This window comes from Cyrtonyx montezumae, unplaced genomic scaffold (genome assembly GCF_038088225.1).
Source record: "Cyrtonyx montezumae isolate F1298 unplaced genomic scaffold, pur_monq_1.0 scaffold_4, whole genome shotgun sequence".
Classification (NCBI taxonomy): Eukaryota; Metazoa; Chordata; class Aves; order Galliformes; family Odontophoridae; genus Cyrtonyx; species Cyrtonyx montezumae.
In genome coordinates this window covers 11,404,229-11,428,209 of record NW_027072045.1, presented here as the reverse complement: position 1 = coordinate 11,428,209, position 23,981 = coordinate 11,404,229, and the positions used below count along the sequence as shown (strand labels likewise).

Below are 23,981 nucleotides of genomic sequence, written 5' to 3'. Positions count from 1 at the left end.
TGGGAATTTTGTTGTGAGTTTCCATGGACGGTGAATTTCTGGAGAGTATTGGTCTATGACCAAACCAAAGTAGAAAGAGCAAGCAACCTAAAGAAAAGATAAATGTTTGTGGCTTTGTCTGAATGTTACAAATAATCTTTGTTGATGACTGAAGACAGTTTATAATCAATATAAACATCACCCCTACCTGGTCTACTTTCCTATGGAAATGGTGCTGTTGTGATCCACTGTTTTTAGGTACAGTGGTTTGTTATTGATTTCTCTCTCTGGCAAGATGGCAGAGAAGAATATTACCTTTCACTTGAATTTACGCTTATACAGACTAATCTGAAGTTCCTTGTGCTTCTGGTAATTGACAGAGCAACAGAATCATGGCATAGATGAGGTTGGGAGTGACTGCTGGAAATTATCTGGTTCAAATTCTTGCTCAAAGCAGGGCCAGCTAGAGTAGGTTGACTGAGACCACGTCCAGTTTGGTTCTGATTTCCAAGGATAGAGATGCCACAGACTGTCTGGCAGCCTGTTACAGCGTTCAACTACATTCACAGTAAAAAAGTAAAATAAAGATGTTTTCTTACTTTTAAATAGAATTTATTGCTTTTTGACATGTGCCCATTTTCTCTGAAACTGTCCCAGGGCACCACTAAGAAGAGTCTGGTTCTACCTTTTTTTATATACCCTCCTGACAAGTATTCATGCACATGGATAAGATCTGGCTGTAGCCTTTTCTTCTTCAGACTGAACAACTCCAGCTCTCTTGGCCTCTCTTTGTATGGTGGTTACTCTAGTCCTGTTGTCATTTTCCTGTTCCTTTGCAGTTTTCACTCTGGTAATCCCAGTGATGGTATCTGCACTGACGAATCCAGCACTGGATGCATCACCCCAGATGACTCAGCACTGCAGAGCAGAGGGAGAATTAACTCATTTGGCCTTCAGATAACATGCCCTGGGATGTTCTTGGCCTTTTTAGCTGAAAAGGCGTGTACTTTTTAAAGCATACAGTGTCCAGTTACAGTGGATCCCACAATAACAGCCATCTTCTAACAAATTGTCATTGTCTGATGACAGAAAAAGTGATTTTCAGTAGGGCATCTTTTAAGAGAAATCACTGAAGTCAAAGGGAGTGCTTTTTCTGTTCTGGGGAAAAATAAATCATCCCCAGCTAACCCACATAGAAAAAGCCAACTATCTTCAATATGCTGTCCTCTGCAGGAGGAGCATAGAATGTGTGAGCTCAGCCTGTGTGATCCAGCATTCCAGGAAGACAGGTGCCTTGCTGTGGCTTCCCTTTTGGTATTTTGCTTCCTTACTCTTGAGTTAAAAAGCTATATGACATAGTGTCCTACTCTATGTATTTTGGCAAGTTAGTCAGCCCCCCCCACACTTCTCCTTGCCTCTTTGCTCCCAACATTTCCCACATATTGGTAGCTGTCGCCCTGACTCCATTCCTCATTGGATATTTTCATCCTTGTGTTGACCTCACCTCACCTTCAGCAGGGCAGGGTGAGTGACTGCCTTGGCAGAGTTAGGGATTTCATTATTCATTGCAGGGAGCTGAACTAGATGACCACTGAAGACGACTTCTAACTCAAATGATTCTATGATTCATGAAGGGACTTGATGGGCTATGAGGACCAGAAGCCCAGAGCTGTGTTATCAGTGATCATTCTCAGGGCTACGGAAGAAGGGAGGAACAAAAAAGGAAAAAAATTCCTACAATTGCATTGTTTGGGATTTGCTACGTACTAGAGAAACACCACAGTGAAGTATTTCCAACTGCAGTGTCTTGCTCTGCTCCTTGCTGTCAGTTGCTGGCCCAAATCTGCCTCTCCAGGAAGCTGGTGGGAAATTTTTCAAGCTGCACAAGTTTCTGGCCCATCCCAACACATGGAAAGCAGCTGGAGTTAATGGATAAGACAGAAGCTAAACAAAGCAAAGGCTGGGCTATACACATGCTGTATTCTTAGGATAAACAAATCCTTCAGCAAGCGTTGTGTTTTGTCCCTCTACTTCAAAAGGAGAGGAGAGGAGGAGAAGGAAGTGGAGGTGGTTCAAAGGAATGAGGGCTGTCATGAAGGGAAGTAAGTGGAGTAAGCTCATGCTACTGTTTCAGCAAGTTACCTTGCATCTGCTGACTTGCACGCGGGGGTGGCAATGGCGTATGCGTGTTCACCCCCAGGCCTATGAGGAGAAATGCAAATTAACTCTTTTATCTCATGTGAGTGCAGGTGTTGGTTTTTTGGGATTTTTTTTTTTTTTAATCTTGGATATGATAATTCCTGAAGATTAGGTCAGCTGGTAGCTAGGCCTTCCCACAAATGCAAGGCAAATTATGGTGGAGCTGAGCGTGGGTCCCAGGACACCTCCTTCAAGTTATAATATGTGATGATATTTTAAAACATAGTACCTTGGTGTTATCTGAACAGAAGAGGATGTAAGTATTTAATAGGAAGAAAACATAAGTTACCAGTCCTTGGCTTAAAGGGACTATTAAAGTATGCCTTCTGTGACCCCCTTAAAAAAACCCTCAAAAGGCAATGAAAAGTATCTCTTTTAGTAATTTATTTCAAATCTTCTTGTGTTTAAACTCCTCTGATTTCAGCGAGCTACTTTTTTAACAGTTCAAGACTTTTTAGTAAAAGGCACAGTGTGAATGGAAGTTGTGTCTATAGAGAAACTGTGCAAGTAGGAAAACCAGACTCCGTTGTCCTGCCTCCTCTTGAGCATTAGGTGCATAGATCTGACTCATGGGCAGAAAGGGGTGCAGTGCCAGAATAGCCTTGAAACCATGGTCAGCACAGTGTCAGTGATTGCAGTACTGTAACACCTTGCTGGCCTTGCACTCTCAGTACAGCTGAATCCCTAAAACAGACAGCTTGCTGCAGGGACTGTTTAAAGCAGTAGAAAGAATTCAGTGGTAGAGGATTAGGGAGAGGGCTGCTCCCCTCATCCCATTCCCACAGTCTTGTGCTGCAGTAGTGTTCTGCAACAGATCAGGTGAGTGCATGTAATGTGGTCTTTTTACTGGCAAGTTTCTTAACCTCCTTTCCCTGAAAGAAAGATGCTCCATTAGTACAACAAAGTATAATTATATATACAGTGTTTGTGTATACATATACACATATAATTATGTTATATATAATTCTGGCTGGGGCTTTGCTGCACCTTGTCAACTCAAACAAGCAGGACTCTCACCCAATGGTGGATGAGCAATGCAATGAGCTGCACACACTGCTGTGGTTCACTCTAAGTGCTGTGCTCCCTTTGAGCTTCCACCAAGCCAGCTCGCCTGAAAGCTATTCTGCTGATGGTGTCACCTTCCAGGGTTATATTCTCATGGCTGCAGCCATTTGGGCTCATTAGAGGTTGCTAGATGCTTCAATAAGAACAAAGGGAGTTTAGTGTCCTACCCAAATTTCAACTTGGTAATTACAGAGTGCCTTTTTGAATGCCTACAATATCGGTGATTCCTCCTGCCTTAGTCTCTCAGTTATTTGGTGTGCTGCTGTATTACTGATCCACTCCTTCCCAGATGCTATTGTATCCTTATTGCTACAGGAATGTACTTACTGCTTCTCTATTTCCCTCTGAAGTCTGTAAGGTGCTCCAGGACCTGTCTGTGTAATAGGCACTCCAGAACTGTGTAAGAAGATACTGGTGTCAGTAAAAAAAAAGGTGGGTGTGTAGGATGGCTGGGACTAGCCCTGCTACAGGAGAGGTGGCACTGTAAGAGTCAGAGCTAGAAATGTCCCCAGCTCTTCCTCCCTGAGGTTTCTGATGGTACTTAAGACAGCAGGGCTCACCAGCAGCCTGGAGGTAAGGTGTGCATCTGTTCTGCTTCCCTTGTCCCTCTGGGAGCAGCAGCAAGATGGTTGTCTCCAAGGGAGGGGTTCCTCAGCTCAGTGCATTGTTTATCAGTCTCTACCTTGAGGCTGTCGATTCCATTTTACCTGCTGAGAGTAGTAATCCTGCTGGTAGGAATATTCCCAGCAAATCCATGAGCTGCACACCAATACTGTTAGGCCTGCCAGGCAGACTGGGGAAACTGCTCCTAGTGCCTGTCTGTCTTAGGAAGCCAAGAAGAGCATTTCATGGCCCTCTGGGGTAGGCCCGTTCCCTTCCACCCCTTTTGCCCATTTGTGGAGCCGGCTGTAGAGGGGGAAGCCCTTGTTCTCCCGGTAGATGTAGACACCCGTGATGGCGTTCCACTGGGGGCTTGGCTGGACGCCCTCCACTGGGAACTCCTGCACCAGTTCCTTCTCCTCCTTGTCAAGTGCCACAAACCCAAAGAATTGCTTCACGTTATTTGCTGCCAGGATCCTGGAGTGGACTTCAGCTGTGCGGCGGAAAAGCTTGTCTTCATTGGAGCGGTACTGGGCCCAGTAGGCCTCCTGACGGTAGCTCAGTGGTGAGCAGCAGTGCTTCAGGCACTTGGTGAGGAAAACCAGGACGGCGACGATCCCGATGAGCAGCCAGCCAAAGAGCTAAGAGAGAGAGAGAGGTTGCATCAGAGCATGTCATGATGGCCTTACCCACTGCATGCAGCTCTCTGCCCAACAGGCCTACCTGGGACTCGTATCTCAGCCTCCGTGTCACATCGTCCCTGAACTTGGTGAGGTTTGCCGGCACGTCTTTGCAGGGGAACCTTGCCAGCACCTCAGCCCCAAACTCAGATGGGAATTTGTCCAGGGAGGATGGCCTGACAAACTCGCTGAGGGCACAAATGTAAGCCTCCCCACGCAACAAGGAGATGACCGACCAGGTGATGGGTGCCACAGCTGCCCGGCCCATGATGGAACCGAAGAGGAGGAAGGTGGCGGCAGTGGAGAAGTTCTTGGTGCCACGCTTGTGGCACTCAGCCACTACGTTCCAGGTGTGGTTGTTCAAAATGACGCCGATGAGGAAGAGTGCCAGGGCTGGGACACCGATGGCAGCCAGCCCGTAGATGTAGTTTCGGGCTGGGGAGCAGGGACAGTGAAAGGCAACAACTGAGAAGAGCTCCTCACTGCCCACCGTGCCCAGGGCCACCAGGCCGTTAAAGATCATCACATCTTTGCTCTTGAAGAACAAGGAGAGGAAGCGGAAGTTTTCAGCAATAAGGGCAGCCATCTTATTCTGGAGATGGGTGATGAGAATAGGTGCCTGCTGCAGTGGGGGGCCGTGCTAGCCCACGTCCCTGCCACAGGGACACGACGATAGGAAGTGAAATGGCCTTGGGATCGCTGAAATGAAAGGGAACACGATACCTTCACTACAGTCACTTAGAGCTGGTGTCCCAGGCTGTGGAGCTGGCTGCTGCTACCGGGGACACTTCAGAATGGATTGAGGAGGGATTCAGCCTAAGCAATGAGGGTGAACCTCAGCCTCTTCAGTTTTCCACTAAACTCTCCAAAAGCATTTCTGTAGCAGACTACCGAAGGGATGATCATTTCTACCCTTGTCATTTGCACATTCATGGTCTTTCCTTTGGCTTTAGTCACATCCCACAGAAGTGATTACCACTGGCGTTGCTGCTGGACACTTATTGATCTCCCAGGCCTGTAATGAAGGAGGACGCTGTGTTACTGGGGAAACTGGACTGGGGCATGGATGTGTCCCCAGTTCTGCCACTGACTCACACTCTAGCCCTCCCTCCTTAAACCTGATGAGTTAATATTTAGTAAAAGCCCAAAGTATGCCAGGGAGACAGCAGGAAATGAGTCCTAGGGGTGCTGTGAGTTTGCCTGGCAGGTTTGGATGCAGGGAGATGCTTTGTGGGGGGACCAGGAAGGAGAAGTGTGAGCAGGAAAGCAGCAGCTAGGGGCTGAGAACCTACTGGAGGATGGTGTCCTACTGCCCTGCATGTGCCTTCCCTCATACTGCATGTAGTGGGAGCTAGCTCCATGCTAATGCAGTCTGTTCTTCCATCAGAGGCCTCTTAACTGGGAGAGGGGCTGGTGGTACCAACAAGAGATGTTACTTTCAGGGAAAGCAAAGTTTATCATGATCCAGTATACAAACATTGAATACCTATAGAGCTGGGCCTGAAACCACACAGGAGGTGTTGCTAGGATGGGATGTGGTGGGATGATTCTCTCCCACAATTGCCTTGCTGCCCCCTTTGTGAGTGCTGCTTAGCTAATTTCTTCATTCCCTTTGCATCTGTGTGGTTTAATTTCAGGAAGCGCCAAATGTGACAAAGCCTGCGGGCCTCGGGGTTTGCTGGAGGCAGGAAGGACCTGGGCAGCCCACTAACAGTCCCTGGTGGTTTGTGCAGCACTGGCAGCATCTGTGCACATCATTGTACAGCTGTTCTGGGGGAGACCTGACCCCCCAGCACTGCTGTCCCAAAATCTAGAATGCACAGGGTGAGTGAGATATCCCTGTGCCAGCCCCAAGCTGCAAGGAAAAAGCTATGGAGGCACTGGTGTAGGTGAGGGAAAGGCACCTTAATTCACCCCGCTCTAACAGGAGCACCCAGTGCCTTTAATACCTTCCTACATCTTCCCAGGTTTCCATATACAAAACTCCCTCCTTAAAGCCAAAACCCACAGCCACGTGACAGCAGCTCCAGCCTGCGGCTCTGGCTGCCATGCTTTGTGATGCAAGCAAGAACACTAAACCTGCAAACTTGCCCTGGTGTGTGGTGTTCAAATCCCTGTTATTAGAGCAAGCTGATAAGCAAGGCTTTGCAACCTCTCCTCCAGAACCTGGAACCGGGCAAAGCCAAAGAAGAGGAGCTGGCAAGGGGTGTGCTATGCTGGCAGAGGGGTTACCCTCGCTCTGCTGCTGGGTTATGATGAGAGAAACGGGTGGGTGGGATGGGAGGGGAAAAGATGTTTTCAGCAAAGGATTTTTTAGCAGGCAATGTTAATCTTTCCCTGAGACACCTCTGGAAGCAAGTAAAAAAATGCCTTCACTTACTTGGAAAGCTGTTGAAATCCTTCTGGAGCTTTCTCTTGTTGGTTTCGCTCAGGCTCCGGCAGTGGGGCTCTCCCAGCAGCAAGGGGGATGAGCAGCAGGGAGGGTCCGGCTGAGGCCCGGCAGGTGGGCAAAGCAAAAGTGGGTAAAGCAGTGCTCTAGCTCAGCAGCTTCCTTTGCAGTGTGCCCTGGGCTGTCAGCTTTTGGGAGGAAGGAGGGAGGAGGCTGTTCTTGGGGCCTGTGCCTGGGTGGGGCGATGAGCAGGCGCGTGGTTTGTGCTGGGTGCAAGGCTGAGGTTGTGCCTTTAAAAAAAAAAAAATACCAAGAAAGGAAGGAAAAGCTGAGAATGAGTCAGTGGAAAAAGCACATTGGTATGTTTCAGATCTGCGATGCAGCTGTGCAGAGGCTGGCTGTGGAGAGGATGGGGTTAGCCTGCAGGATGGGAGCAATGAATGCCTCGATGGAGCCCAATGGGGAAATTCTGGAGCCCCTACTCTGCTCCGGGTGTGATCCCCATGCTCCCTGGGGGATGCTGGCGGAACCAAGGCTGGAGCCCATAGGAATGAGGATGGGACCCGAGGTCGGGCAATGTGGGAGAAGCCCTTCCTTGGTCCAAGGTGAAGGGGCAGGAACTGCTGCTTTTGTGCCTAGGGCTGGCTGAGCTAGCAGGGAAGATGCCAGTCTGGCTGGGTTTTCGGGAGGAGCAGGAACCCAGCAACACAAGCTCTGTCAGGTTTTGCTTCCTGTCTCTGGGATGGACCCACTCTCACAGATTGAGCAGAGGGGTGTGATGGCTGTGATGCAGTGCTGTGGTTTGTGTGGGGCAAGCTGTGCACGTGGGGCTGGGTGCAGCCCACAAGCTGGAGATTGCAGCACTTTCCTGTCTGTCACCGCCTTTTTGCTTTTCACTTCTTCTGTAGACTGATGCCTCGCTTTCTCTTCTCTGCTGCCTGTCCTTTGGCCCCAGTTCCACCCTGTCATGGAGGCCAGAGGCTCTGGCCCTTTTTCCCCAGCCTCTGTCACTGTGTCCCCAGGGTTAAGCTGAGTGCTCTTGGGATGATCTCTTCAGCACAGGCAAACCTTCAAGTAACACTTATGTTCTCCTCTGCACAGAGCAAACCTGTGCTAATCCAATGCTTGGGGTCCAGCTGAGGTCTTTGTCCTGAGTCCTCCTCACCCTCAGACATGGGTTTGGCTCCAGCCTTACCCCATCCCTATGTACTGGCCCTGCTTTTTGCAGCTCTGTGGTACTGGAGTGCACCATGCCCCATGGCAGTCCACTAAGAGCCTCCACTACCAAACGTGCTCTGTGCCAGAACCGCAGCTTGAGAGAGCTACACCGCATCCCCCAGTGAGGGGTCTGTCCCCCAAATCCAGGAAAGCTGCTGGGAGAACGTGGTGGCACAGAAGGAGCACCCTGCCTGCCCTGCAGGGACTCTGCCAAAATTACTGCATGGGGCAGAGCTTTGATCACAAAATCTGAACTGAAACTCCAGAAGCTTTTCTTTGCAAATGCACGTAGATTCCTTGGTATGTTGATGGAGCCAGCTGGCCCCGCAATGCTGATCTCAGCTGTGGTGGGACTCGGGGTACAGCTTTCTGGGTGAGCCATAAACAGTGCTGAGCTGCAAATAATGGGAGTGGAACTGCCTTTATCTTTTAATCTCCTTTGCTTGTAAATCAGGTTTTGTGCCTATTAATTTCTGGGCAGGTGCCTTAATTAAAGTTTGGGGTGTGAAGATTCATGATAAATCTGTGTCATGCTCCTTTCTCCTGGGAGTCAGCCACGTTCAGCCTTTGACTATGTGCTGGTTCATGCTGCAGAGCAGCCCGAAGGATTCCAATTGTCATTTTATCCTTTGTTCTTCTCTCCCCACAACCTCTATGGAGTTAGACACTGGTAATTAAGGTTTGTGTTCACGACAGTCACCTTATAATGGGTTGGTTTAAACAAGAACACAGGAGAAAAAATTTCAAGGAGATGAACATTTACAAAGGGATGTGGTGTGGGGGGGGAGGGAGGTGAATTTGTGTTTCTAAGAGCTTTTTTTCTCCTGCGTCTTGCTAATGCAATGAGAGCAAGGAGAGATTTCCATTGCTGCCTCGAGGCCCTGGGTTCTGCGATCTCTGGGCTGCATGGAAATCAGTGCCCGCCTGCTGTTGCACAAGGTTGGTGCTGCACCCTGCAGCCATGTGGCTGACCCAACTGTTCCTCTGTGGGCAGCCCTGGGCCAGTCTCACATGCTGCTGAAATAAAGAAACCATGATGGATTTATAAACAGCCTTTGCAGCTCTAGTGCATTGAGCCTGAACAGTAAGCCTGAATTATTTATTTGGAGCTGGCTCCTTAAACAAACACCTGGGCTGGTATATAATGTCTGTTCTCATGCCAGGGGGGAATCCAGGTGAAGCTGCAAGAATGGAACATCCTGCAGAAAATTCTTGGCAGGAGAGTCAGCCTGGCCCTCACCTGTCCTGGTCCAGGCACCCCCTTCCAGGAGCTTTTCCTTGAGCCATAACCCTGACACCAACCACACTGCTCCCATCACAATGTAGGACACCCATTCACTGCTTTGTTTTTTGCATCATCTTTATTTTAAATCTTCTCAGGGCCTGGAAACTGCTTGTGCGTGTAGGAGTCAGTGTGTAGAGGGGCTGATGGAGAGATGGACAGCCCAGCTTGATTCTTTACTGGGAATACTGCAATACTGCCCAAATGCACAGTGCTCCTTGAAGCTGTGGGTAGCTCTGCCCGCTCCAGCTCTGTCCCAAGCCATGAGGTGCATGTGATGAAAGAAAGGAAGCTTGGCACATCTGCCTCAGCATCCATTTCCACACAAACCTGTGTCACAGTGCCGTGGGATGCACAACATGCCCCAGCATCTCCAGGGCTCATCTGTCACATCAAGGCCTTGGCTGGCTGCCTCCCTCAATGCAGAGCTCATTGCCTGCATTACTGTAACTGTAGGGCTGCAGACAGGAAGCAGATGACATCACCTGGGTACCAGTGCTGCCCTCTGGGTGCTCGTCACCCCACAGTCCTCCCAAAAGCACGGCTCTGCTTCTGCTCACACCCCACTGTAGTAGGCTGCGACTTCCCTCCGGGGAGCAGGGGGCTGTACAGGGGGCTGCCATTCCCCAGCCCAGCCATTGCTGCTGTAGGGTGGGGCTGGGTGGAGGTGCAGTGGGGGCTTGCACCTGTGCCAGCTCTTCAGGGCCGTGTTCATGGTGCCCCAGTCGGTGATGCCCAAGAGTTTCTCTGAAGCTTCCCCAGCATCTGTGGGGGCTTTTCTGGGGGGGTGGCAGTGAGTGGCCGCCAGGTCTGTGCTCATGCCCTGGAAGAACTGCTGGATGCAGACCTTGGCAAAGCTCTTGGCGTGCTCTGCACAGGTCTCATCAAACAGCTTGCGCTCGATGTCGATGTAGTGGGACCAGTACCTGCTCTTCAGGAAGACAGCTTGGGTGAAGCAGGGCCGGAGGGATCTGACCAAGAAAGCCAGTGTGGTCATCAGCAGCACGAAGCACCAGCCCAGGGCCTGTGGGGGTGAGTGGGGGATACCAGACCCTTCATGGGCAGACCAAAATAACCCCTTTTCCCAAACTCAGTTTCTCTTCTGAAAATAGGGATGATTCCAATCTGTCCTAAGAAACTCAGGGAGAGCAGCTTTAAACAGGAGACCACGAGCAGTGGGAGAGTATTGGACCATCCTGATTCTAGCTGTGGCCAGAAGCAAGAACTTGAGAAGAATTAAGCACAGGACAGGGAGTTACTGACACTTCATCTATAGTTACCTGGTGAGGCTAATAAACACATGCTGGCTGTTTCCTTGAAGGCAGCAGAGGCAATTGGCATAAATGGTTATCAGCTCATTGCTTGCATGAGCTATAGCAAGCGCTCAGAGCAGCCACAGGTTACCAATGGGTTACGTGAGGGGGTGGCAGCCATGGAGTAACAACTACATTTATTCCTTCTAAACTTGCCCTAAAGGACTCTTGGCATACATCTCAGCTTTGCATCACCATCCTGGGCTGTTCAGCCTGGTGCAAGTGGGATCAGTGGTCAGGACACAGGTCCTTGCTCCAGATCCCTGCCCCATGGGAATCTCCTGCTGTTCACCAGAATACTGTCAAGGTGAAACCTGCCACAGTTGGGATGGAGCAGAGGGGTGCCCGTGGTCAAGGAGCCAATACCTGGACCAGGTTTGGTGGAGAGGAGTCAGAGAGGCTGCTGTGAGGGTACAACTTGTCCCCCTGCAAAACTACCCATCTCTCCTCCTGTGGCTTCTTTTCAATGAAAAACCTCCCTTTAAGGAAAAGCTACGGCTGTCAGTGCCTAACCCCAAGCCATCAGAGAGGGTACAGCTGTGATGCCTCTTACCTGTGAGATACAGCGCAGGTACCTGACCGCCACCTCATTGGCGATGAGCTCCTGTCCATCGTAGATTTCCTTGCAGGGGATTCGGGCAAGGACCCGCTTCACCTCTACCTGGGAGAGGCCATGGTGGCTGGCATTGCCCAGGGACTCCACAGGCAGTGCGGTGCAGAAAGCACACGTGATGCACTTCCCATCCAGCAGTGTCACTGACACCCAGACGGCCGGGGCAATCATGGCGCGCTGCGCCATGGAGCAGAACATGTAGCGCAGGACAGCCATGTCCTTCCCCCGCTGGCCCTGGGGCCTCCTCCACTCCTCCGCCAGCATGGACACATTATTGTTCAGCACAAAGCCCAGCAGGAACAGGATGAGGGGAGGCACCAGGAGGACACCCAGCCCATAGGCCAGGTTGTAGCGTGGCAGGCAGGGGCAGTTGAAATCAAAGGCTGAGTAGAGCTGAGCGCTGGCCAGGGCCATGATCCCACAGATGCCGCTCATGAAGGACTCCTGGTTGGACTGGAGGAACTGGAAGACCATCCGAAACTTGTCCATTTTCCTCCTGAAACAATTCCTCCCCTATTGCGGTCCAAGCTGCATCTTTGGTTTATTTAATTCTTTCTGACCCTCTCTGCAAAGATGGACATCAGCAAGTCTCTGTACAGTTCAGCAATTCACTTACATGCTCTGACAGCCCTATTATTTAAAGCAGGAAACACAATCTTTTTTTTTTTTTTTTCTGTTTATTTTGCTTCTTGCAGATCTTCAATTTTTGTGTCCTGCAGTTCTTCCTTGTGTCCCTGGGACCTGGTTTGTTTCTCGTTTGCTAAATCTGGCTCCATTCTTCTCTATGTCCTCATTTCTGCAGTCTCCCTGTTACCAGTCCCCTTTGCTGGTGGGTAAGGGTGCTGCCGTGGCTGTGCTCTGCCCAGAGCAATCTGTGTCCTGGCAGGAAGGGGAGTTGCTGGTTGTGCTCTGTGAACCTGTTTGCAAATGCAGCAGGGCACCTGGGTGCCTCCCACACTGGACAGGATGCCCCACCTCTGCTCTGCTGACACATAAGGAAAATGGGGCTTCCCTCCCTGCAAAATCTGCATCAGCCAAAGCTTAGCTTCTACAGAACAAACCAAAAAGAAGTGGATTTTGTTGTTGCTCTCCTACATCTTGACTCCCATTCCACAAAGCAACTCCTTCAAGCTGGCCAAAAGATAGGGGAATATTTGCACTCCACGTGGCCTTAAACATATTGGAGCAGTGCTGAGCATCAGCAAAGCATTCAGTCCCTCCAGCCTGTCAGCATCTGTGCTACTGACACGGGTGTCAAAGTGGTACCACCACAGTGGTGATCACAAAGAACACTGGTAACATGCAGTGAGTTCTAGCTCTGCCTGCTGCAAAGAGGTTAATTGCATGATCTCAAAACGGAAAGAGATTTGACTGCATGAATACTGATGAGGATTATTGTGTCTCTGGCTAGGAGAGCCAGCTGGCTTCTCTGCTCACCTGGTGTGTGGATTTTGCGTGCTCAAGTCCATCCCAGCCTGGGGAACTGCACCTGGATGCCAAGTCAGACACCATGACAGAGAGGTGGGTGGGGGTCTCTGTGTCCCAGTCAATACAGGAGATAGAGAGGAGGGACAGGAAGGTGATCATGATTCCAGTATCACTGGGAACATTGTTGATGGGACGGGGAATGCTGTTCTTGCAGTCAGCACCGCTGTGTTCATGGGCTCCTGGTGGATGAGGGGCCCTGAGGACTTCAGACACATCTGCACACTGGGTGTCAGGACAGCCCTAAGGGACAAAATAGCTGCTGAAGCTCGTGGGTGACCCTTTCCCTTCCTCCTCTCATACCAGAGCACAGTTTCCTTACAGAGCTGGTGAGAAGGGTCCTCTGGGCATCACCACTGTAAGACCAGTCAGTTGGAATGCAAATATTCCCCTATATTTTGACCAGCTTGAAGAAGCAACCTGGTGCTTCAACACTGCTTTGTGAAATGGGAGTAGAGATGTAGGAGGGGAACAGTGAATCAAGCTTTAACTGAGCCAAACGTCTCAGGAACGTATCTGGAACACAAACTGCTGTGTGTTTACGCTCCAAGATTTCTGCATCTGTGTAACAGTCACAGTATTTATGCAATAAAGCAGTCCTGTGCTACCAGAGGGTACTAACACCAAAAGTGGGTAGTTTGCATGAGCATAAATGCCTCATTTGCACTTGCAGGTGTCTGGATATAAAAAACAAATGCAGGGAAATAGTGAGGAAGTTGTGCCCTATTGCAAGATACATTTATGTGGCTCTGCTGCAGTTCTATCATTGAAAACTTCAAGCAGTACATTTATTTTGGTTGGTGACTCACTTACTGCTCTTCAGCTTGAACTGATTCCCAGTCAGTTTAAACTAATTCAAAATGAACCCCTCTTAAGTGAGAATGTGTCTCCCTCAGACTGGTTTCATTAAGAAAAAAAGTAATATCCAACACTTAACAGTCAGGTGCTAGATGGCCACAAGACTAATCCAGATATATTCTTATCTGCTTTTTGAGGTGCCTAAAACAGCAAAATCAATTGGTCAAAAAAGGTGATTTTCCTGCTACGTTTAGTGTTGGGGCAGTTTCCCCTTGAATATAGCGCGCAGAGCTGGGCTGGGTCCCCTAGTAATTGTTGGGCCAGTTGGTGATTGATCAGTAGGTCAATAGGTCAGAAGCTCAAGGGTCATCAGGACAAAGGTCAGTGGGTGAAAGGTAACCAGGCCAAAAGTCAATATATATATTAAGTCAAATGGTCACTAGGCCAAACATCAAAAGGTCGTTCTACGGGCACTGAAGGACTGTTATGACAGATGGAATCCAAAGTTATGGACTAAATGAACACCATCAACATTTATGTGGATGGTCCATAGCCTATGGGTATGTTATGTGTGTTTCAAGAAGCAAGATAGATGATTGTAATTAGTTAGGATATGCAGAAAATGTGGCAGCTGAGCATGATGTGAAAGGTATGGATTAAAGGGTGAATCTTGTCTTGAGTCCTGATCAAAGGCTCAAAAGGTCAAGGGATCAGAGGTCAGGGGCTGAAGGGACAAAGGCCAAGAAGTCACAAAAAAGCTGAGAGCCTGAGCACATACAAAATTGCACCAAGGACCCCACCTATCAACAAGGGCTGCCCTGTGACCAGGCTGACCCTCCCCACATGAGCCTTTGTACACCTGCAAAAATCTGTGGCACTGCCCTTAAATCCTACTTCCTCCCGACACAGCTAGCAAAGCTATCCCACATCTCCTTTGCATTTTGTGGCCGCTCTGAGATGAGTTAAAACATGAGAGCATGGAAAGCAGCATGCAAAGGAGAGCTCTGGACCTCTGGTCTGAGCAGGGCTAGGAAAATTTCTGATTTGACTTGTGTGGAGTGGTGCATCTGCAGCAAACCTCAGTCTGAGATTTTCAGTGTCATATCTGGTGACAGTAAACCAGAACTGAAATCCAAAGCGCAATATTCACTCCCTGGAGCTAAAGAGCATGGGAAGAGCTCTGTGCTGATCCCAGAGGGTGCTGCACACACAATTCTGGCGTGCTCAGGGGGGCCTGGGGTATTTCTGTGGCATTTCAATATCTGTCAGAGCTGATTTTTTTATGAAAGTAGGAAAAGCTCATGATGATGTGGGAAAGATGGAGAATGGAGATGAAGGAAGGGAAAGCAATGCAGGATGCAGTTTGCAGTAAGAAGTTTAATGCACCTGAGCAACAACGCTGGACAGAAATATGAGTCAAATTCATACATGTCTGAGATAAAACATCTACAACAGGGGCTGGAAAGAGGCAGATAAGAAAATACTTGCCATTAGAGGCTCAGAGCTTACATTCAAATGACGCTGAAACTAAGAATGGATATGCCCAGAGAGGCAATGTAAGGATGATCCTTTGTGTAGATTGGTTTGTACTAAAATCTAGCAGGAAAGTGCCTAAAACCCAGGTGCATCCTGACGATGGCACGGTGCTGGTGCTTGCAGAACCTCCTGAACACCAACCAACACAGTCCATTCTTCATTCCAGAATGGTTTTGTCACAGCTGCAAACTCTTCAAGATGACAAAAGCACAATTCACAGCTCTTGGATGAGTATTATCATGAATGGTGTCTGGTTCTAGAACTCTAGGATCTTGAGAGCTGAGTGTTGCTAGTTCAGCTAGGAGGTTCTTCTGGGTGCCCCAGAGCTCAGCTTTTGTGCCTGGGGTTCTGGAGGAAGAGGTGAGCACTGTGGCCATCCATCTGTTGGTCACAGCTGTGTTGACTTAAGGACAATATCCCCTTTACACATGGGTGTGCTGGGTGAATTTAGACCTGGAATCACAGCTACTTGCCTGGGTTGGAGGTCTCTCTAGCCCTGGCGGATGTCTGTGGGTTGCCTGGCTCACATCCAATGGAGGCTTCTCAAAGTACCACGTTTTCAGAAGTTTGTTCACCTGATCCTGGTCTGTGATGCCGTGGAGAAGATCTTCCTCTCCTTCCTTCTCTTCTTTCTCTCTAGCCAAGTCAAAGCTGTGGTGTCTGATTTCTTTCCGCATGCTTTCAAAGAAGTGGAGGATGCATTGGTGAGCAAAGAGCCGGCTATGCTCACAGCAGGTTTCCTCAAAAATCTTCTGCTCAATGTCAATGTAGTTGCTCCAGTGACGTGTCTGTAGGAGGGCAGCCTGGTTGAAGCAAGGTGTGAGCCAGCGGGCAAGGAAAGCTGCTATGATGAAGACCAACAAAATGCTCCAGCCAAGCGCCTGGGTGATAAGAAATAAGCAGAGCAACAGGATCAACGTAAGCATAAGGGCAGGTATGAGCTTACACATCTGGACCCCTATCTGTCCCTTCAATCCAGCTCTTGAAACTGCACTCAGGCTGAGTGTGCTGTGGAAGCTGTCACCTTTTCCCAGCAAATATGTGACATTTATCTGCTTATCAGTAGTTTAGTAGAAATAACTTAGTAAAGTGAGTCTGGAGCGTTTGCTTTAAGCACAGGAGTGCCTTAGATGAAGGGATTTGACCGTCTCCTGCTGGCACCCACTTATCTCCAATGAGAGCCACCTGCTACCTTCACCAGCTCTAGGGCCAGGTGTCGAGTTCTCACATAATTGCTGAGCATATTTTCACCTGTCTCAGCTTTCACCCTAAACATGCAGGGTTTTAGCAGGCCTGATATTCCTCACAACCTACTTTTTATCATATGGGTGTAGAATGTGCTGGTTCTTCTAGCAAAATTCTGTTAGTTAAAAAAAAAGTCCTTTCTTTCCTTCTTTTTCTCTTCCCAGGTGACTTTGGAGATTGTCACTGAGGGCAGCAGCATTTTGGGGCATAAGGCAACAAAGAGCAGCCCCGCTCCCAGCCAGACCACAGCAAAGCTGTGCTGAATGAAGAGCAGGTGCCTTTAGCACATCTCAGCCATGGGGCTGAGCTGGCAGCCACCCACCTGGGACCAGCAGCGCAGGTACCTGGACACTGCCCTGCGGGATGTGCTGTTCCTCATCAGCTCGTCCTCCTTGCAGGGCACCCTGGTGAGCAGCTCCTGTGCTTGTGCCAGGGTGGCATTGGCAAAGCCCACAAACTTCTTGGGATCCACAGAGCCACTGAAGGCACAGATTAGGCATTTACCATCCAGGAGGGTGACGATGATCCAGATGGCTGGGGCAATCATGGCTCGCTGCATGATGGAGCAGCACATGTACCTGAAGCAAAAGAGACAGGAGCTCAGTTTCTGCCCGGGAAATCCTATTTATTTAAGGCCATTCTCACTCTGCTCTGTGCAACCTGTGCTCTGGGTAATGGTTTGTCTGTAACAGGGTGAAGCTGGTTCTCCTTGCCCTTTTACTGGTATGTCTGCAATAACTGAGCTGAAGGGAAAGAAATCACAATGCTTTTCATAAAGAACAGTCATGATGGATTGACACTCCTTTTGCATGTATAAGCACCTCATCTTCTTGCACATTTAAGCCCTGATGGAAAACCTACACATGCACAGCACATGTGTGCTGACCATGCCCCAGACCCCATGCTTGTGGGGTGAAGTGTTGGGAAGTGGGTTTAGATGACTTACTGGGAGGATCAGAGATACAGAGAGGAGACAGGATAGAGGAGAGGTGAAAGGGAGAGGTGAAAAGGCTCTGCTCCTGGTGCAATCCCCACCTGATGACAGCTAGGTCCTTCCTCCTATGTCCTTGTGGCCGCCTCCACTCCTCCAGCATCACCAGAGATTGTCTGTTGAGGATGAGGCCGCAGAGGAAGAGGGCAATGGGGGGCACAAACATGATCCCCAAGCCATATGCCATGTTGTAGCGGGGCAGGCAGGGGCAGCTAAAGTCAAGGCAGGTATAAATCTTTACGCTAGCCAGAGCTAACAGCCCACAGATCCCGTTCATTACAGACTCTGAGTTGGACTGGAAGTACTGGAAGACCATCCGGAAGCGGTCCATCATGCTCTTTTATCCAATTCTCCTCCTAGGAAACCGTTTCTCTTTGTCCCCCTTTCTGCTGCTTTGGGGGTGAAGAATATGGAAGAGGACGCCCAGCTTTCAGAGCTCCTTCTTTCACCCCTTGCTTATCTTCTAGTACAGCAGCTGTTAGTTTCTTTAGCTGAGCAGGAGAAACAAAGTGAGTCCAATTTGCTGACCTTTGCTGCAGCTGTGCCACTCAGTTTCTTTTTGGTGAAGCAGTCCCCCAGCCCCGGGAGCACAGGAAGGACGTGGGAAGTGCACGCTTGGGTCTGAGTCCACCCCATCGCCACTCGGTCAGATTTCCCTAAATGAAAATTGGCTGAACAGACCAACCCAGCAGTCCGGTGGCTGTGAGAGCTGATGGCTTTCCCAGTCTGGAACGACACCTTGTGGCAAAGGCGTTGTACTGCAGAGACATTCTTGTGATCTGGAGTCTTACCAGTAATTCCAAGCTGAGATGAGGGGTCACGGAGTTGTAGGAGAAAGACAGTATTCCTTTGTTGCAAAAGGAGTTTTCTGGAACGAGAGAGAAAGAACTCTGGAAATAAGAAAATTGCTAAACATGGGCAGATGCTCAAAATGCTTATCAGAGCCAAAAATACAATTATTTAACTTTCTCGTGTTTGATGTGGGCACTATCTTCTGGAGATACACATCTGCTCCTTAATTGACAGCAACCAGAACTGGTCAGCAAACCGTTACAGACTCAGGTGGCACAGACCTTTGGCTTTAGCCTGTGTAGCAGAAATGCTGAGGCACAGCTTGAAGCAGTGATTGAACACCTGGTGGGAAGGCAGGGCCAACCCGGGGGAGCTCAGGTGCATGCAATGTACTTGAGTGACCGGAAGGAGTGGGGCCAGGATCTCCTCCTTCCCAGACCTCATTTAAGGGTTGGTAGTGAAGGCAAGAGTATCCTGCTGGAGTTGTCTGTGTACCTGAGGACTTTCAAAGGTAAGTGAATTTTCTTCTTTTGTTTTTGTGTCTGTGACTGCTGTATTTGGGTTTGTTTGCATTTGTTGTAGCCTAGAACCTCGCTACCCTGCTCTTACTGCTGTACTTTCTTTTGTGCTGTAATGTTACAGCCCAACACCGTAGCATCAGAGCACTGGGAAAGGGGCACCCTTCCTTATTCCCTTGTGGGTGTAAAATAGCATATATATATATTTTTTAACTCTATCTGATAGAGAGAACAGTAGTTTGGGTGCAAGAAGGCCTTGCCTTGTGGGTAAGAGCTGGTATGGTGCAGCCTTCTTGCTTTGGGGAAAAGGATGGCTTCACCAATGAAATTTGTGTTCCTCATTTGAAGTAGGATAAACTCAGCAGGAAGGAGAGATTAACTTGGATATTCCTTGCTATCCCTGTCCTGCTCTCAGACAGAGCTGGCACCCATAAGTGGATATTTCACTCAACTTGTGGCCTGTTGGAGCCGGGCCATTGCTGCCACCTCCTGTGGAATGGGAAGTGCTGGTTTACCTCATTAGGAGCTGCTTGTAGTAGTTTATAACTGCAACAGTGGAGCTCAACTTATTGCCCTGATCCTTTTTGTGCTTTTGCCCCATGAGGTGGGCACTATATGAGTGGTTTTTTTTATTTTTGCGGAACTGAGCACTTTCTCCAGGTTACTCAAATAATGTGTAATGAGCACTAAATGATTAATGAGATGCCAGCAGAAATAATGGCAGCTTTGTGAGATGTAGTTTGTTTTCACTAATTAAGCTATCTGGAGATTGGATGCTCCTGTGTTCTTCCTTATAACTTCATTAAAGCACCAACATACAGCTGACTGTTAGTGAGGAAGTAGATGGCTTAGTTTCGTCTTTCTTAAGAAGTCATTATAAATTGCTATCCTGGCCATTAAAGCTTAACTTCTTGGCTTATGCAAAAGCCTTCTTTCATCTCTGCATTATTCCAACCTTGACCTAATTTTCACCATGTCTAAATGAAAGAGCTTATTTCGAGGCCATTTATCTGCTTGGCTTTGAGCTGATGCTGCAGTGAGATCATTTCAGTGTTGTTAATTTACCAAAGACCCTTGGGTAAGTTATGGCTAACATCTAAATCTGCTACCATAGCTTTTGTCATCCTCTAGAGAAACTCTTGGTCAGTAAGTGTGAGAGCTCTTGATGTGTGAACTTTGGCTACTCGCATCCAATGTTCAGACAGGTTTGCTGTCAACCCTCTCCTGGTTGCTCCACTCTTATTTGATTTAACTTGGTTGTGTTTCAGTACTTCTGTGTAAGTTGTGCTAGGTAAGGTTTGGGTTGGATATAAGGAAGAACAACTTTTCCAGAAAAGTGGATGGGTGGTGGCCAGGTGGTAGTGGAGTCACTGTTCCTGGGGCTTTTCAAGACATGTGGAGACATGTTACTTAGGGATGTGGCTTAGCCAGCAATGCTGGTGGTGGATGGCTAGGTGATCTTAGAGCTCTTTTCCAATCTTTGATTCTATCTTGGTCAAGAGATGTCATGTAAGGAATACTTTCTGTTGCCTGTTACCAGCAACTCAGGCAGTAACCATTTGAGTTACTGGATGAACCTCTTGAATTTACAAGATGTAAAACCGTAACACGGGTTTTCTAGAGCCCTCTTGTGGCCACATGTATATTGCTGTAATGTGAATTAACCCGTTCTGGTTGTGGTCGGGCTTGACTTCAGTGCTTCTGGGATGCGCAGACTATGAAGTATGAGTTCACTAGAGACTAATAGATTAATGTGACAGATCATTTGTAGAGGGTTATACAGTATTTCTGTGATTTATATGTTGAGAAAGGAAAGACTTTCTAAAGATGAATTAAGAATTAAGAAATGTCATGTCCCCTTCTCTCCCTCCCACACCACAGGGGAATATCTTTAATAGTGGTCTTTAGAAAAGCTGACTGTTTTTGAGGCAGGCACTGAATTATGAAGAAGCACCCCAATGTCACTGCTGTGGAGTGTGGTGCAATAGAGCTGAGGGGTTTAAAACACCCACAGAGCATGTGGAACTGCTGCTTCATGATAGCTGCAATTCATCTGTGGGCAGAATTAGAGTCCTGTTTCATGAGGTTGTCTTGTCACCTAGCTCTTGCCTATCCCTCTGTGCCTTCTCACATCGTTAATAGTCTCCTCTGTGTATTTGTGATTTATAGAGGTTGCATGTCTTCAGAATGTGACAAATGCAAGTGCTGTTATCTGACTGTGGCGATTCTGCCTTATTCCTAGGAAATAGCAGCCTGTCTTAAATTCTCAGAAGGTCTCTTCCTTTCACCAAGAGCTGACTATTTCTCTCTGTCATGTTCTAGTTTTGGACTAGTTTTCCTGACTCTGAGCTTATGAGTTTCAGAGCTCATGCTCTAACAGCTGGTGGGAAGGAGAATGGGAGGAAGAGGTGGCTGCATGTTGCTGTGGATTTAGGGATGCAGTGCTGGCCTCTGCTTTGTCCCCACTGACTGTCCCTGGGTACATGATTGTGAGGGATAATTCACATCTTTTTTAGAAGAAGGAATCCCCAGAAATCAGACTTCATCCAGCACTGTGTGATTAAAAAAAACCCAGTAAATCTAACCCCAGCAAGTTCTTGTAATCTAAGGGCAAAACCATGCCATTCTCATTTGGTTCTTCACAAAGCAACTCTGCCCTCTGATCCTTAGAGCACAAAATACCTTAAGGTGACAAAATTAAGGACTGCAGTCCATAACCTTACTGAATTCTAATGGTTGTGGACTGAGCGGGTAAACAGCCTTTTAGGGCACATAATTTTCCACTGCATCAAGACAAATCCTTGTGGTCTTGCAGGCAATAATTACCGGCTGTGCCTTGTGTCCTGCCAAGGATAATCATCTCTTCACTGTCCCTTTAGCAACCTCCTGTCTCTGTCCTAACACTCCTGTGTTTTTGAAGCAAATAGCCAGCACTGCATTGTGTAGGATGATAGGATTCTGTGACTTTGTAATTGCTGCCCTGTGCTTCTTCATGCTTTAATCAAGACCCTCTGCTGGCAAACACTCCAGTCTCTTCTCATGTTTCCATGTAGCGGGTGTTTGTCTCTTTAAGATGCTTCTTGTCTTCAAACCTCATGGAACTTGCCTTTTCCTGTAGCTGATGGCAGCCCTTCTCTGCAAAATACCATGTTGTAGTAATGCTATGGAAAATACCTCAGGTCTCAGCCAGGGTCCCTCAGCAGCCTGTGGTTGAGAGGCTTTCTTGCAGCTCATTTCCCAGCCAGGGAGCAGCACCTCCAGCATCTTCAGCCTGCTCAGTTTCCCCTACGCCTTTCCTGGTATCTGCCCCATTTTCACCAGCCCGTTTTCCCACCTGGTCTCCTGCTTTTGTTGCAAGAGCTATCCTTGTTCCTTATGAGTAAATCATCTGTGTAATTAAGCTCATTTTTGGGAGGGATCAAGCTAGCAAACAGTGGCCACGAAACAACTGTAAATTAGCTTTGGTGCTGCTGGTTGCCAGGAGCTGACTTTGCTCTGATATTTGCTGGCTCTGAACCACAGCTTTCTGATCTGAGCAGTGGAGCAGAACCATTAGCCATATAAGTGCAAGGCAAGGGTTGTATTTTGAATTATTTCAGATTATCAAATTCTCAGTCTCCAGGTCTGGTATAATCACTGTTTTGTTGCCTGTGTCTTCACTAGAAGTGAGCTCTGGATACAGAGAGAAGCATTTTGACACCATCTCTTGCTTTCAAATTCCTTCCCAAAATGAGGATATATCCCACCTCTAACAGTTTTGACCAGTGTGAAAATGGAGAAGGTGAAGGTAGTAACTGAGGCGTTGGAACAAGCTGCCTAGGCTCTGGAGGTTTTCAAGACAACTGTAGATGTGGCACTGAGTGATGTGGTCTAGAGCAGTCACAGGTGTGGGCTGATGGTTGGACTTGGTGATCTTTGTGGCCTTTTCAACCTTTGTTTCTATGAAAACGCCTATCTTGGCAGTTGGCTGTAACTCCTAGCAGTGCTGTAACTAGGACTTTGACCTTTTCAATTCATGGAAAAGAAGGTTGAATGATGGAATCATAATTTGTAAGCATCTATTTTGGCTGCTGCACCAAATATAAGAGCATCTAATGAGCTCCACTGACATGGAATTTACATCTCAGCAAACTCAGAATAGAAATGATCTGCAAGTTTTTAATAGACAGCCATTTATACACTTAAAAGTAATAGTGTGGTAGACTTGCAGCTTTAAAATTAGAGGCGATTTTGGTTTTCAAATATTTTAGTGATAATCTCAGCATTATTTTTTAGGTGAAGAAGCAAATTTGCCTTTTGAATCCAGTAGGTGAAACTCATGCAGAGTCTTTGAGAAGAGATGATAATGTCAGGAATGTGTTCATCAGTCGACGAGCTGAAAATCTTTCACTGTTGATGTAGTGACTAGTGGTAGATGATGCTCAGCCAGGCTGTAATGCTGCCTTCAGGACTGTAGTGACAGTGTGAACAATTGAGAGTGGTGTGGCTACAACTGGAGTATCAATTCCTATGGGAAGGCAGTGTTAGTCCTTTTTTATTTTTACATTCATCAGAACCCAGTGATGGCATCTGATTTCATATTGTAATACTTTGTGCAGACTGGAAATTTGGAGGAAAGAGCAGATCTGTCAGCAAGATTATTCAAATAATCCCTGCTGGGGACTTATGCTTCTCTTCTGTTATTCCCTGGTTTGGTTGTGCATTTTGAGATTTGTTTTGAAATGTGTGCTGGCTGTTCCTGGCTGTCAAGCCAAAATTAATGCTGACATTTGCCTGTGGGGTTTGTCTTCATTGCTGGGGCAGGATTGTACTCTTGGGGAACAAATAAAATAAAGTTGCACCTGTTCTGCTGAATTCAGCGGTTCCTTATATTTTCCTGGTGAAAAGTGCTTCCCATTGTGAACACAAAACAGACTGTCTTTGAGAATCAGTGGGACTACATGATACTAATGTTGACGTTTCTGAAGTTCTGGTTGGTTCTCACCATTTGAATCAAAGAGTAAAGAAAAACTGTGACTGCAGATGCTAGCAGCAAGCTGCATATCCACTACTACTGGTGTTAAAGCCTCTGTAGTCTGGGATGAGAAGGTGACTGCTGATATTTTCAGGTCTAGTCAAATTCAGTGCAATTAGATAGGAATCCCTAATGGAGACCAGGAGGGAACTGAGCAGTCAAAGCATGGATCTAGAGCTAGGAGCTGTCAGCAAGCCCATCTAGTGAGGAACTACTTGTGAGAGATAGGACCTGGACTGAAAATGTGTTAAAACATAACCAGTC

General features: G+C 47.9%; 3 protein-coding genes across 5 annotated transcripts; all 3 read right to left on the bottom strand.

The window, feature by feature from the left end:
- Positions 1-3,143: 3,143 nt before the first annotated feature.
- Positions 3,144-7,168, bottom strand: CALHM2 (calcium homeostasis modulator family member 2). 2 transcript variants are annotated; one of them, XM_065746449.1, is made up of 3 exons: positions 6,904-7,168; positions 4,567-5,222; positions 3,144-4,484 (listed from the first exon to the last, which is right to left on the bottom strand). In XM_065746449.1, exons 2-3 carry the CDS (start codon positions 5,107-5,109, stop codon positions 4,068-4,070), a joined length of 960 nt encoding a protein of 319 aa, XP_065602521.1. In that variant the 5' UTR covers positions 5,110-5,222; positions 6,904-7,168; the 3' UTR covers positions 3,144-4,067. The 2 variants fall into 2 exon arrangements, with proteins under 2 accessions (XP_065602521.1, XP_065602519.1); XM_065746447.1 differs by lacking the exon at positions 6,904-7,168 and having other exon boundaries at positions 4,567-5,300.
- Positions 7,169-9,448: 2,280 nt separating this feature from the next.
- CALHM1 (calcium homeostasis modulator 1) lies at positions 9,449-12,209 on the bottom strand. 2 transcript variants are annotated; one of them, XM_065746085.1, is made up of 2 exons: positions 11,279-12,209; positions 9,449-10,436 (listed from the first exon to the last, which is right to left on the bottom strand). In XM_065746085.1, the coding sequence occupies exons 1-2, from the start codon at positions 11,825-11,827 to the stop codon at positions 9,969-9,971; spliced, it is 1,017 nt and encodes a 338-aa protein (XP_065602157.1). In that variant the 5' UTR covers positions 11,828-12,209; the 3' UTR covers positions 9,449-9,968. The 2 variants fall into 2 exon arrangements, with proteins under 2 accessions (XP_065602157.1, XP_065602156.1); XM_065746084.1 differs by having other exon boundaries at positions 9,449-10,343.
- Positions 12,210-15,579: 3,370 nt separating this feature from the next.
- Positions 15,580-17,727, bottom strand: CALHM3 (calcium homeostasis modulator 3). Its single transcript, XM_065746761.1, has 3 exons — positions 17,438-17,727; positions 16,725-16,980; positions 15,580-16,038 (listed from the first exon to the last, which is right to left on the bottom strand). Exons 1-3 carry the CDS (start codon positions 17,725-17,727, stop codon positions 15,580-15,582), a joined length of 1,005 nt encoding a protein of 334 aa, XP_065602833.1.
- Between the last annotated feature and the right edge of the window lie 6,254 nt (positions 17,728-23,981).